General features: G+C 40.7%; 1 protein-coding gene across 1 annotated transcript in view; it reads left to right on the top strand.

Moving 5' to 3' along the window:
- LOC145352557 (MARVEL domain-containing protein 3-like) overlaps positions 1-5,274 on the top strand; it is a 32,451-nt gene extending 27,177 nt beyond the window's left edge. Inside the window, exon 4 of the mRNA XM_080202565.1 lies at positions 2,765-5,274. Coding sequence (XP_080058691.1) covers positions 2,765-3,456 — 692 coding nt within the window. The 3' untranslated portion in view covers positions 3,457-5,274. The remainder of the gene's footprint in view (positions 1-2,764) is intronic.
- Positions 5,275-12,599: the final 7,325 nt, after the last annotated feature.

Genomic DNA, 12,599 nt, shown 5'->3' with positions numbered 1-12,599 from the left:
CCGTATCATGATGGTAAAGGCTTCCGGGTTCTTCCGCAGAATCCCCACAGAACAGGAGGCCATTCGGCCCATCAAGTCTGTACCGACTCTCCATCAAACATCCCAACCAGGCCCTATCCTTGTAGCCCCACATATTTAACCTACTAATCCCCTACTCTACACATCTTGGGACATTAAAGGGCCAATTCACAATACCTGCACATCTTTGGACTGTGGGAAGAAACCGGAGCATCGGAGGAAACCCACGCAGACACTGGGAGAACGTGCAAACTCCAACCCGAGGCTGGAATTGAACCCGGGCCCTGGCACTGTGAGGCAGCAGTGCGAACCACTGTGCTGCCATCATGTAGCTGACCAGGTATCTCTCTCACTCTTAGCATTTGCCATGGGCATGTATTGGATGGACTTGCAGGTCTGTACTCCACATGTTGGCCACATTGTGGACCACATCTTCCTGGACCATCATGTCTCGGGCTGGGATTTGAACTGAGAACCTCAGGCTCATAAATTCAGGGGCACAATAAGATTTCCCAAAAGTGAGTGGTTGGAATTAAAAATAACAGGCTACTTTTAATCTCTGAAGAGCCATGCTGACTTTATCAGCTCAAAAACCTGCAGCTTGCTGTTATTTGTAAATAAGGTTATCATTTCAGGTTGATGATCTAATCCAGCATCCATGTAATTTGTTCTAGCATTAGTGGACAATGATATTTTTTCTATGATGAATCTTAGAGTTGAATTTGTTCTCATGCTGGCTTTGCATGAGTGATTGATCACAACAACATTTATAATGTGGGTTTTTTTTTGTCACCCAAGTTTTCAGTTTAGTGGCACTCATTTTTTACATGAACAATTTACAGAAAAGTTGACAAACTTTGAAACTATTGAAAGCTATTGTCAACCAGTATCTTTTATCAAACTAAATTTTTGAATCTGTTTGTCCACTGGCTTGAATGAGCTACTAAACCATGTAAACACATCATCGATCATCTAGTCAACCGTTTTGGAGACTTCATTGGCAAATACTAACCAGTTCCAAGAGCTTGATGTTTAAACAATCACGTTAAAAACATCAGTTTTTATGGGTGGCATGGTGGTTACCATTGCTGCCTCACAGCACCAGGGATCTGGGTTCAAATCTGGCCATGGATGATGGAGTTTGCCCAATCTCCCCATGTGAGTGAGTGTCTCCTCCAAATGCTCCAGTTTCCTCCCACAGTCCAAAGATGTGTGGTTTAGGTTGATTGGCCATGCTAAATTGACCCCAGTGTTGGGGGACTAACAGGGTGGATCAGTGGGATTATGGGGATAGGGCCTGGGTGGGATTGTGTCTGTGCGAACTCCATGGGCCAACTGGCCTTCTTCTGCGTTATAGGGCTTCTATGATTCTATGATCAGTGGGGCCTACAAATAGATATATTTTGCTTGCCTTCATCAACTGTTTAATAGATGTTAAGAAATACAAAAGTAATGAGCTATGTGTAATTTGAATCACATTTTCAGGCTCCCCATGCATACCTATAACACCATCCAGAAAGATTATTGATTTGTTAAACATGACCATATGACCAATCATAGAAAGAAACATTAATTGCCTTCCTCTTTCTTCTTAAGGAAATAACAATAAAATTAGCTTCGAAATGATATTGTCAAAGCTAAATTTTTTTACTTCTGCCTCTGCATCTTGCTTCCTGTTAGGCTTTTCTTTGTCTGGATCCTTTCATTCATATTTATGCTTATTAAAGTATATTTCTATTTTTGAAGAATTGAGCATTTCTTATGTCGAGAGTCAGTAAAATATACTGCCAATTCAAGGTTGTTTATACAAGTTTATTTTTACTTTCCAGACATGTGAAATGTCCCTTACTTGTTATAATCATTATTTAAATTTGGAATATTTTGTTTGTGAATAAAAACTTTAAATAACATTGTAAAGTTGCTTTCAAGTGTAAACCAATCCAAGTTCAAGTTTCACTCAGTATCACTTGAACTGCTGACTCTTGACATCAGTAACCCCAGAACCATTCATAAGTCATTCTTGTTTTTGCCCCAGTGGGATGGTAATCTGATCCATGGCTGGCACAGTGGTTAGCACTGCCGCCACACAGTGCCAAAGACACGGGTTTGATTCCCAGTTTGGGTCACTGTGTGCAGAATCCGCACATTCTGCCCGTGTCTGCTTGGGTTTCCTCTGGGTGCTCCAATTTCCTCTCTCAGTCTGAAAGACATGCTGGTTAGGCGCATTGGCCAAATTTTCCCTCAGTGCGTCCGAACAGATACCAGAGTGTGGTGACTAGGGGATTTTCACAGTAACTTCATTGCAGCAGTAATGTAAGCCTTCTTGTGACACTAATAAATAAACTTAAACTTTAGCTGGGATATTTGGGATGAAAGTTTTCCTTCTCCTCCCATCAGTGAAAATAGGATTGAGGCCCTGACCATGTGTGTTGCAGCCACAATGGGCACAAATCCTAATGCTGACTCTCATCCTGGCTACAAACTCCTAGGCATCACAGGGGGCAACAAGGGTTGGACGTGGGCCGAAAGAAAAGGGGCAGAGCACGAAGGGGACATGTGCTCTCTGTCCAATACCAAAATCCAAACTACACTACACATGGGAAGTGAAATCAGCCACAGATTCGCCATAGTCCCCCTGCCCCGCTCCACAACACCCACTGGATTGCGAGGAAATAATTTAACTTTCACAAAATGCATAGTTATTGTGTGATTGCATGGTTTTAAAATCTTTGTGTTTTGTTTACAGGTGTTTTGCAGTTCACTGAGATAACAACCAATATCATGGTCCTGATCTGTGTGGCAGCGTCGCAAGCAGCGATATCAGGCTACACATCCATGGGAGGACTTGGGATGGGTGCTTTTAGCATTGACTCAGCATACAGCCCTTTCCAAGGCACGGAGCTTGAGCAGGTCCGGGATCTCGACATGCAGTTTAGCCAAATGAGAACCCCTGGAGTCTACGGGGGGGTAGTTTTTAGCATTGTTGCAGGTTCTCTCACCATTCTCTTTTTAGTGGCCAGTGCTAAACCTCTTCATCGCTGTTCCACGAAAGTTCTCACAGCCGAATTTGTGTTCAATATTCTTGCCTGTGTCGGGTATATAGTGGGCGTTGGACTGTATTTACATCTTATTATTACTGTAAACAGCACAGAAGTCTGTAGATTAAGATACCGTTTGTATGCCGGCCGTGGTTACACCTTTATGAATTGTGATGTTCAGGGGGGAGATGCTGCTGTTGCTTTATTTGGCTTGATTTCCGCTTGCTTGTATTGCGTGAGTGCCGTTTTCAGTTTTCTGACACTAAGAACGCTGAAGGAAATTATCAAAGATATGTATGGGGGCAATGCAATCCACCACAACTTTGAGGAAGTTGAATATAAAGAGGCTGCAAACCATCGGAGGAATAACGGTGAACAGCAGCTTATGACTCTTATGTAAAATAGTTAACTCAAGTATATTTTGTTTCCCAAGTGTCTGAAGGTTTAGCTGGTGATTCAATCAGCCGTGAAGGTGCCATACTCAATCACTGATCAGTGTTGTGCTACTTGATATCATCTGTGATAGTGGATGTCAGACATAACACAAGGAACAGAATTCAGCCCCTCCAGCCTGCTCCACCATCTTGGTGGTCCCAGTTCCACTTTCCTGTCTTCCCCCAATAATCCATGCCTCCTATGCCTGTGAAAAGTCTGTCTAGCTCTGCGTCGAATAAATTAAATGACCCAGCCTCCACTGCTCCCTGTGGAAGAGAGCTCTGTACTAACAACTGTCTGAGAGAAAGAAATTCTCCTCATCTCTGTCCTAAAGGGAAGACCTCCTTATTCTTAAAATTTGTGTCCCCTAGTTCCAGTCCCCTCATGACTGGGAACATCCTCCTAGTATCTATCCTATCAACCCTACATACCCTATATCTGTCCAAAAGATGTGCTGGTTACGTGCATTGGCCATGCTAAATTCTCCCTTAGTGTGCTGGAATTTCACTATGGGATTTTTACAGTAACTTCACTGCAGTGATAATGTAAGCCTACTTGTGACAATAATAAATAAACATAAAACTATACCCTAGGAAGATTACCTCTCATTCTTCTAAACTCCAGTGAGTATATGCTCAACCTGTTCAACTTTTTTCATAAGACAAGCCTTTTGTTACAGGAATTAATTTGAGAGAAAGAAAATGAAAACTGGCCAGCGTTTCCAGAGTTAGGAAAAAGAAATTCCATTAGAGTTTTACTTCTGATGATAGTCCTCCAGTAACATTTGCAGAGGTGTGTGCATGTGGATGTTAAGCAAGAAGACAAACAGGCTTGGTTAGTTGGCACAAGTTAAAACGCATGTGTGAATAATGACCTGGCTGAGATGCTGGAATGTAACTCGCAGAACTAAATGCTACTAAGCTGAAACAAAAATATTTTAAATAGTTCCATTTAACATGCTGCAAAAATGTATTTTTAAAAAGTGAGTTGTAAAATTGAAGATTTATAATCTAAATATTATTTCAAAACAGTTAGTTTCTTTCCAGCTGCAACCAAGGGTGGGATTTTCCGGCCTTGCTTGCCCTAAACTGGAAAATCCCGCCTGAAGACAACGGACCTTTCCATGGTCCACCCCTTGCCTGCTCTAATTCCCTAGTGGATGGGACAGTAAAATTTGCCCCTATGTGTTTAGTACCAATTCAAACGAATTGGAAGATGATAATTTTGTAAAGTTTTGAAAATTTTACATACTATTGATGGCATGATACTCCTTTACACAAATTGAGAAAATCAAAGCTGAATGTTGCTCATCAAGTCACATGATTCAATTAATCTGCTGTCCATCACTGAGTGGTGGCAATGGGATGGTCATGCCTATATATTAATAAATTGTGAATTTGGGTTAGTGTTGAATAGCTCAAGCTTCACTTATTTTCTTCTGTCCAGTGTTGTCTGTTTTTCAGTCAGTTCCTATCCTCATCATTAAAGATTTTTAAAAATATATTAAGCAAATCATATTGCAAGAGCTGCAAAAATCATATTAATCCAAAACTGAAGTGATACATTTTCTGAAGGTATGTAGTGTGCTTGCTGCATTCCTGATGCAGCAAATTTACAGATTAAGATCAATGGAAATTGTTTTGTGAGGAACTCTGGCTGTAAATGAAATGGAACCTAATACTTCACATGTACAGTAAAATACTTGATTTTATATCCTATCTTCATTTGCATGAGGCTTAAATTTCTTAAGATTGTCTTGAGAACATTTTTAAATAAATGAATTTCTGAAGTATGCTTTTCATTTGTGTTCCTGGCAATCGAGTGGATCAAACTGAGAATCTGATGAGAGAAAGTATCAGTTTTCTCTTTTTCAACTTCTGTATGTAAATTATCCAAAAGAACGTCGTTGCCTGAGAGGCCATCTTGATCATGTGGCCATCCACACTTTCAATGCATCAATTTTGTTGAGAGTCAACATGCTGAATTGAGGATTTGAATGAATCATAGAATTATAGAATCCGAATGGTACAGATGGAGACCATTTGGCCCATCAACTTTGTACCAACCACAATCACACCCAGGCCCTATTCCCATAACCCCACACATTTACCCTGCTAATCCCCTTGTCACTAAGGTCAACTTTAGCATAGCCAGTCAACCTAATCTGCACATCTTTGGACTGTGAGAAGAAACCAGAGCACATGGAGGAAACCCATACACACACACACAGAAACTGCAAACTCCACACAGACGGTGACCAGAGTCAAACCTGGGTCCCTGGTGCTGTGAGGCAGTAGTGCTAACCACCATGTGAAAAAGAACAGTTAATCAAAAAGAATATTACACACATTTTATAGTGGTAGGGCTTGTCCATTTGGATTGGAATGCCATTGGAAAAAAACACTTTGCAGGGGTGACAACTGTCTGGTCAAAAACCAATGAATGATGACCTGAGTAAACCCATCCCAGAGTGAGTAAGCACTTTATCCATATAGAAATGGGACCGAAATGTGAATTTGTACCCCTACTTACAGCCAAACCAGGGCAGAAATTCAGGAGGGTACAGATTCAGGAATTTCAGAACGGATGCCAAAGTATTTCTTTACAAGAGGAATGGGTATCTGTTAGGGTTTGAGACGAAGTCTCCATGTATTCAATAGCCAGATCCTGTGATGGAAAATCGGAGTGCTCTGGAAAAATGATGGACTGAAAACTGATGAATCCAAAAATAAATTAACAGATCTTATTTGGCGGAGAGCTAAAAATGTGGGTCGATACAGGAGCGGTAAATGCTGTAGCAACATTGCACAGGTAAGTGTTGTAGGCAGAAACAAACGCGAATCAACTCTGAAAGTGGGATCCTGTAAAACCTGGAACACTTGTTCAGAGATGTAGCTGATTTTACACAAGTGGACAGTCGACTGGGGGACTACTTTCTCGCCTGGTTTTAGCCGAACAAATGCGACCATCTATCATTTTGTTCAGCCCCCGGGTTTTGAGGAGTGGTTGGGAAAACGAAGGTGAGGTGGTGAGCAAGCAGGGGAATCGCAGGAGAAGATGGAACTGGAAGATGGAGAGATTGCAAACTTTAAAGACGGGTAATAATTATTCTGAAAAGAAACAAACTATTCGACCCCAAATGAATCGCAGAAAATGGGGAGAGGAAACCCTAACATTCGCACCTAAAAGTAGCTTTAAATTGAAGTTATATTGAGGGGTGGACGAGGTGCTGAGTTTTGGGCGGGGGGGGGGGGTGGATCTTGATCGATTATAAACTGATGACATTTCAGAAAAAAGTGACGACGTAAGATTCTTCCAGTGTTTAAATACAACAGTCGTCTCCAAAACAAAGCTGGATGGATTAGAAACACAGCACACGTTGTCCTAATCAAATTTACTTAGAATACTTGCCGATCTCAAAATTGCAAAAGCTATTTTTTAATGAAAAATGAGGATTTTTTTGTTAAAGTTGAAAGAGGGAGAATGATATTGCACTAAAATGTGGCCTGAAGCTGTAAATGTGTGACGCACATTTCCCGTTTTCAGACTCTTATTTTCAAACATAAAGTGAGAATTGATTGTTTTTACCTCACATGAGATAAAACGTGAGGTTAGCCGGGTTTGGGAGTTGGATGGATGGTGGTGGTAATGTTTGGGTGGAGTTAGAAAGAGAAGAGATTATGCAAATCATCATAGCAAGGTTTTAGCAGTAAGGTTTGATCTACAAAGCATGTCGTTGGTAGTGTTAAAAAGGAAAAGATGGAGAAAGTACATTACAGGATTTGTTAAACTAAAATATTTCTGTCTCCAACAAAAGCAAATCTCTTGTCCAAAACGTACAGCTTTCAATTGATTGGTATCTTTAAATATGTCCCAAAGTATTTCACAAAAGCATAGTCACATAAAATATGGGTGCTGGGCCACAGTAGCAAGTATTAGGCGGGATTACCAAAGATTAAAAAGTTTGAAAAATGGAACACCATGAAAAGATTAAAATCTGAGTTTCAAATGTGGTGAATTGGTGTGTCAGCAAGGACTGGAATGGTGGATATGGGGAGGATAGAGAGTTCTAGGTGAGTTGAAGAGTTGAGAATAGGGAAGCTGCCCAGATGTGTATTCGGAATAGTTTAGTCTGGAGATAACAGACTTGATTGAAGGTTTCAGCATCAGATGGATGAAAAAGAGGGAGGAAAGGTAGATGACATTAAGGAGGTGGAAGATTGGAGTTCTTTGGTATGAAGAGAATATGGGTTTGGAAACTGAACTTGGAGTTGAATTTGAAACCAAGATAGCAAACCCCCAATTTCAACCTTAAACAGTGGCCAGGGAGAAAATGAATGGCACAAAATGCTAGCTTCAGTCTTCCCATGCTCAGCATCCAGGAAATTGTAAGCTATCAAACATTTGACATTGAACGAGCAACTTAGCTGGGGAGGCAGTACAGCCGAAGGAGTGAGAATTCACCTATAAGAGCAAAGAAGCATTTACATAATGGCTGGAATTCTCCGGCCATTCACGCCAACGGGATTCTCTGCCAATGGGTTTCCTGTTGGTGTGGGGTGACGTCAGTGGGAATTCTCACTGACAGCAGCAGGACCAGAGAATCCCACCACTAGCAAACAATGTGCCACCTCCCACCGGCGGCAAATACACGGCTGGGAGGCTGGAGAATCTTGCCCAACATCTTTCATTTAAGACGCAAAGTGCTTTACAACCAATGAAGTGCTTTTGAAGTGTAGTCAGTGTTGTGATGTCGGAAACATGCATAGCAAACTCCCACAAACAGGAATGTAATAATGCCTGCTATTTAAGGAACGTGAACAAAGCCTTTCCCTTTTTAATTCAAACTATCTCCTTTTCACTTTGAGCCTTTAATTCCAGGTACTAACTTTTTCCAATTCCAGTTTATGTTTTTCTCTATCCTTTTCCAAATCAAGCTGTTTCATCTAGATTTGTATTTTTACTATTTCAAGCTGTGTTTGATCTGATTTATCCTCTTCCAAAATAAAATGCTAAGTTAAAATAGCCACTGTTTCTGTTTTTTAGAGTACACAGTGGTTAGCATTGCTGCCTCACATTGCCAGGAACCCAGGTTTGATTCCCAACTTGGGTCACTGTGTGGAATCTGCAAGTTCTCCCTGTGTCTGCATGGGGTTTCTCCGGGTGCTCTGGTTTCCTCCCACAGTCCAAAAGACGTACTGGTTATGTGCATTGGCCATGCTAAATTCTCCGAGTGTACCCGAACAGGTGCCAGAGTGTGGCAACTAGGGGATTTTCACAGTATCATCATTGCAGTGTTAATGTAAACCTACTTGTGACAATAATAAAGTTAAACTTTTAATGTCTACTTTCAAGGCCAAACCAATCAACGATTTGAATCGTTTAGCATAACTTTCCTCCTTTTGTACTCTGTGCCTCTATGTATAACAATCTTATTAATTTGTCCTGCCACCTTCAAAGATTTTTACATATGAAGCCCCAGGTTCATATACTATGTTCCTGCTTCCCCTTTTAGAATTGTACCATTTAGCTCAAATTGTCTTTGTTTCCTTTCAAAATGCATCCTGTCACATTTCCCTGCATTCATTTTCAGTTGTCATTTTATCAGTTGTTCTTCGACCTCCTGTATTCTGCTGCTACCCTCTTTGCTTTTTACTACATTTCCAAGCTTTGTGTCACTCGCAGTCAATTTGCACACAGCAAGGTTCCCAAATAATGACGGAAATGATCTCTTAATCTAGCTTAAGGAAAGAAAGACTTGCATTTATTTAGCGCACTTTGTAAACAACAGGACTTCCCAATTCTTCAATTAAGAATGTTGAAATTTAGCCACTGTTGTACTATAAGAAACATGGCAGCCAATATGTGCACAGCAAGCTACTACAAGCAACATTGAAGAGATCATTTTCTTTTAAATACGTTGGTTGAGGAACAAATATTAGCCAGGATAATTCTCCTGCTCTTCTTTAGTGCCATGAGATCTTTGATGACTACCTGATGATGCAAATGAGGAATCAGTTTTTCATTCTTCATTGGTTAGGTTACCTGAATGCACAGATGATCTCAGTTTAACACTGAAATGGCAGCCTAAATTTTGTGCCCAGGTTTCTTGATTTCATAGCCTACTGACTCAGAGATAAAGATGTTACCACTAAATCGAGGTAGATACCCTTGACATCCTAAAATGTATCACAGGAGCCTATTTGACAAAAATTGATACCAAGCCAAATAAGGCATTAGGATATGTGACTAAGAACTTGGACATCAAGGTAACTTTTAAAGAGGATCTCGGAGGGGAAGAGAGGGGCGAGGTAGCAAAAACGTTAGGTGATAAGTTCAGAAGTTAGGGTCTATATTGTTGAAGCCATGTACTAATGATGGGTCAAACAGAATCAAAGCCAGAGTTGGAGGACCACGAGTCCTCAGACTGTTGTAGGCTGGAGAAGGCTATAGAGATAGAGAGGGGTGAGAACATGGAGAGATTTAAGTGTGAATGCGAGCATTTGAGATATAAATAATAGACATTCCCAAGAAACCGTTGCAAAAAAAATATTGACAGTCTTAACATAGTTGCACCTTGAAACTGTGGACACTCGTGAGTTACTAACTACAAACAACCCTCAATGCGCCAAGTCTGTTTGCAGTTTAAAATGTGGGGTACGCAGGTAAGTATGAGACAGCAACATGCAAAATACATGGCTATTGTGGAATAGGGATCTCTTCATTTCACATCCACAGTGGCAGCAGAGCTTAATTCCCATCTTGACAGGCAGATCTTTCTGCTTTGATAATGTCTTTTTTCTGCATTTCTCATATCAGGTGTCATTTGGCAATTCCTGACAAATATTGCATCGAATTTTGCTTAACTGGGATTTTATTTCGTGAAGGCTTCAATGGCTTTACATTGGGTTAAAATTCTCCGTACTTTTGTATGTAGGTTTTGCTTCATTGAACAAGTGGAGTTTTATTCGATCTGTTTTGAATCCAGTGTCCATAAGTAAAAGAACATTACTTTTTCACTGCATGGTCCAGTTACATTCTGCAGTTTATACTCAGTGTTTTACTTGTGATCACACAAAACTTTTCAATGTATGGATAATGCAACGAATTTCCATCAAATTAACCATATTGCGTGTATGTTATGAGAATGGTAACGCAATGTTGGGGCAGCATGGTGGTTAGCACTGCTGTCTCACAGTGCCGGAGACGAGGGTTCAGTTCCTGGCTTGGGTCACTGTCTGTGTAGTTTCCACGTTCTCTCCATGATTGCATGGATTTCCTCTGGATGCTCTGGTTTCCTGCCACTGTCTGAAAGATGTGCTGGGTTAGGTGCATTGACCTGAACAGGTGCCGGAATGTGGCGACTAGGGGAGTTTCACAGCAGCTTCTTTGCAATGTTAATGTAAGCCTTACTTGTGACTAGTAAATAAACTTTAACCCTTCAGGTAATGAAATTCTGTTCCGAATGGAGTTGCTTAATGCCAAATAGCTGCCTAACATTTTTTTTTTCAATTTCAGTACACCTGATTTTATTCAAGATTTACAAAAGGTACAAGGTGAAATGGAGGCAGAATTGATTAATACAAAATCTGGGGAAGTAGTTATGAGCAGTGCATCCATTGAGACAACTGTTACTTCAAAATCTGTTTCGAGTCACAAAACTGCAGTGATGGACCTTCGCAAGAAGGAGGAATGCCAAAGGAAGAGCAGGGAGTTGAGCACCACCAGAAAACCAATATCCTCAATCACAAGTCACACTAAGGCTGTGAAGAGCTCTGATGGAATCAAGAACCATACAGCAGTCAGCCAAAGCCCTGCAGGATCAAATCAAACCGATTTGCAGCCTTCAGTACTTGGAAAATCTCTTCAGACAATGGGGAGTTTATCTTCAATCACTATACCCATGCGTTTGGATGCTCTTGCCTATTTACTAAATCATGCTTTTATGAACCCTTACAATATAATACCCCAGGGACCATGCTTTATGAATCAGTGTAGTATAGCTGCATATAGAAATACTATCCCTATGACTTACTGTCTCTGTCATGGGGGAACTCCTATTGTAGCTGACTGTAATTCAGTACCTATATACTTGACCCAGCAACAAAACTCTACAAATGCATTTTATCCCAATCAAGCAAGCATTAACACAGGATACCAACCTGGACCAGTAAACTTGGTGCCAAATCAGAATTATAGCTATGTTAATCAGCATATTGCTAATAGAGAAATGGCTGTTCATTCAGACAGAAGATGGGAACAAATTAACTCTTCACTCTCTGCATCAAGCACAAAGAAATGGGATGATAGTTCCAGACCAGTGCAAACCTTGGATGAAGCTTTTGGTACTGAAAGATGCAACAGTGGTTTTAATCAAACAAGGAATACTTTCAAAGGAAATGATTTCAGAAGTACTTCATTTCAAGGAATCTCAGGGAACTGGAAAAGTAGTCGGAATGATGATCATGAATGGCAAAGCAGGAATTTTGGTAGGTCTGCAAGAAAGTTTAACAATGATTCAAGCAGCAAGTATAAGAGTGGAGATGCAGGAGATCGCTATAAAATTAGTGGTTTTAGCAGGGAAAGAACAGTTGGGTCAGATTTCAGAAGCAGGAAGAGAAGTGAAGAAGAAAACTCTTGGTGCTCTAGTCAGGATAAATTCTCAACACCCAAACAAATGCGTTGGTCAGGAATTGGAGAAGACAGCTGGCATCAAAGAAGGGGACAAACTGGCTCTGCAAAACAAGAGGCAAATCAACGTTTGGGGGAAAATTGCAGAACCAAAATAATTGAGTCCACAGATAAAGAGAAAACATCAATCTTTGCTGGAAGAACTACCACTGTAGAAGATTGGGATGCAGAATATGACACAGAGCTATCAAAATCAGTTGATCTTAAAGAAAAATCATCTATACATGCTAAAAATGAGAACATATCAATACATGAAGACTGGGAGACTGAATATGTTGAGGAAAAGAATTCTAACCAAGAGGGCTTGTCACAGCTTCAGCAGACTGAAGAGGAAAGCATAGATGTTGGAAAAGTGGAGATCAGTGAGCCTGTGAAGAAACGTCCATCTTCACTAGGCTCCACTGCTTGTGTCCAGAG

Source organism: Carcharhinus amblyrhynchos, chromosome 2 (genome assembly GCF_965287045.1).
Source record: "Carcharhinus amblyrhynchos chromosome 2, sCarAmb.v2.hapA, whole genome shotgun sequence".
NCBI lineage: Eukaryota > Metazoa > Chordata > Chondrichthyes > Carcharhiniformes > Carcharhinidae > Carcharhinus > Carcharhinus amblyrhynchos.
This window is presented reverse-complemented; position numbering and strand designations above follow the sequence as displayed.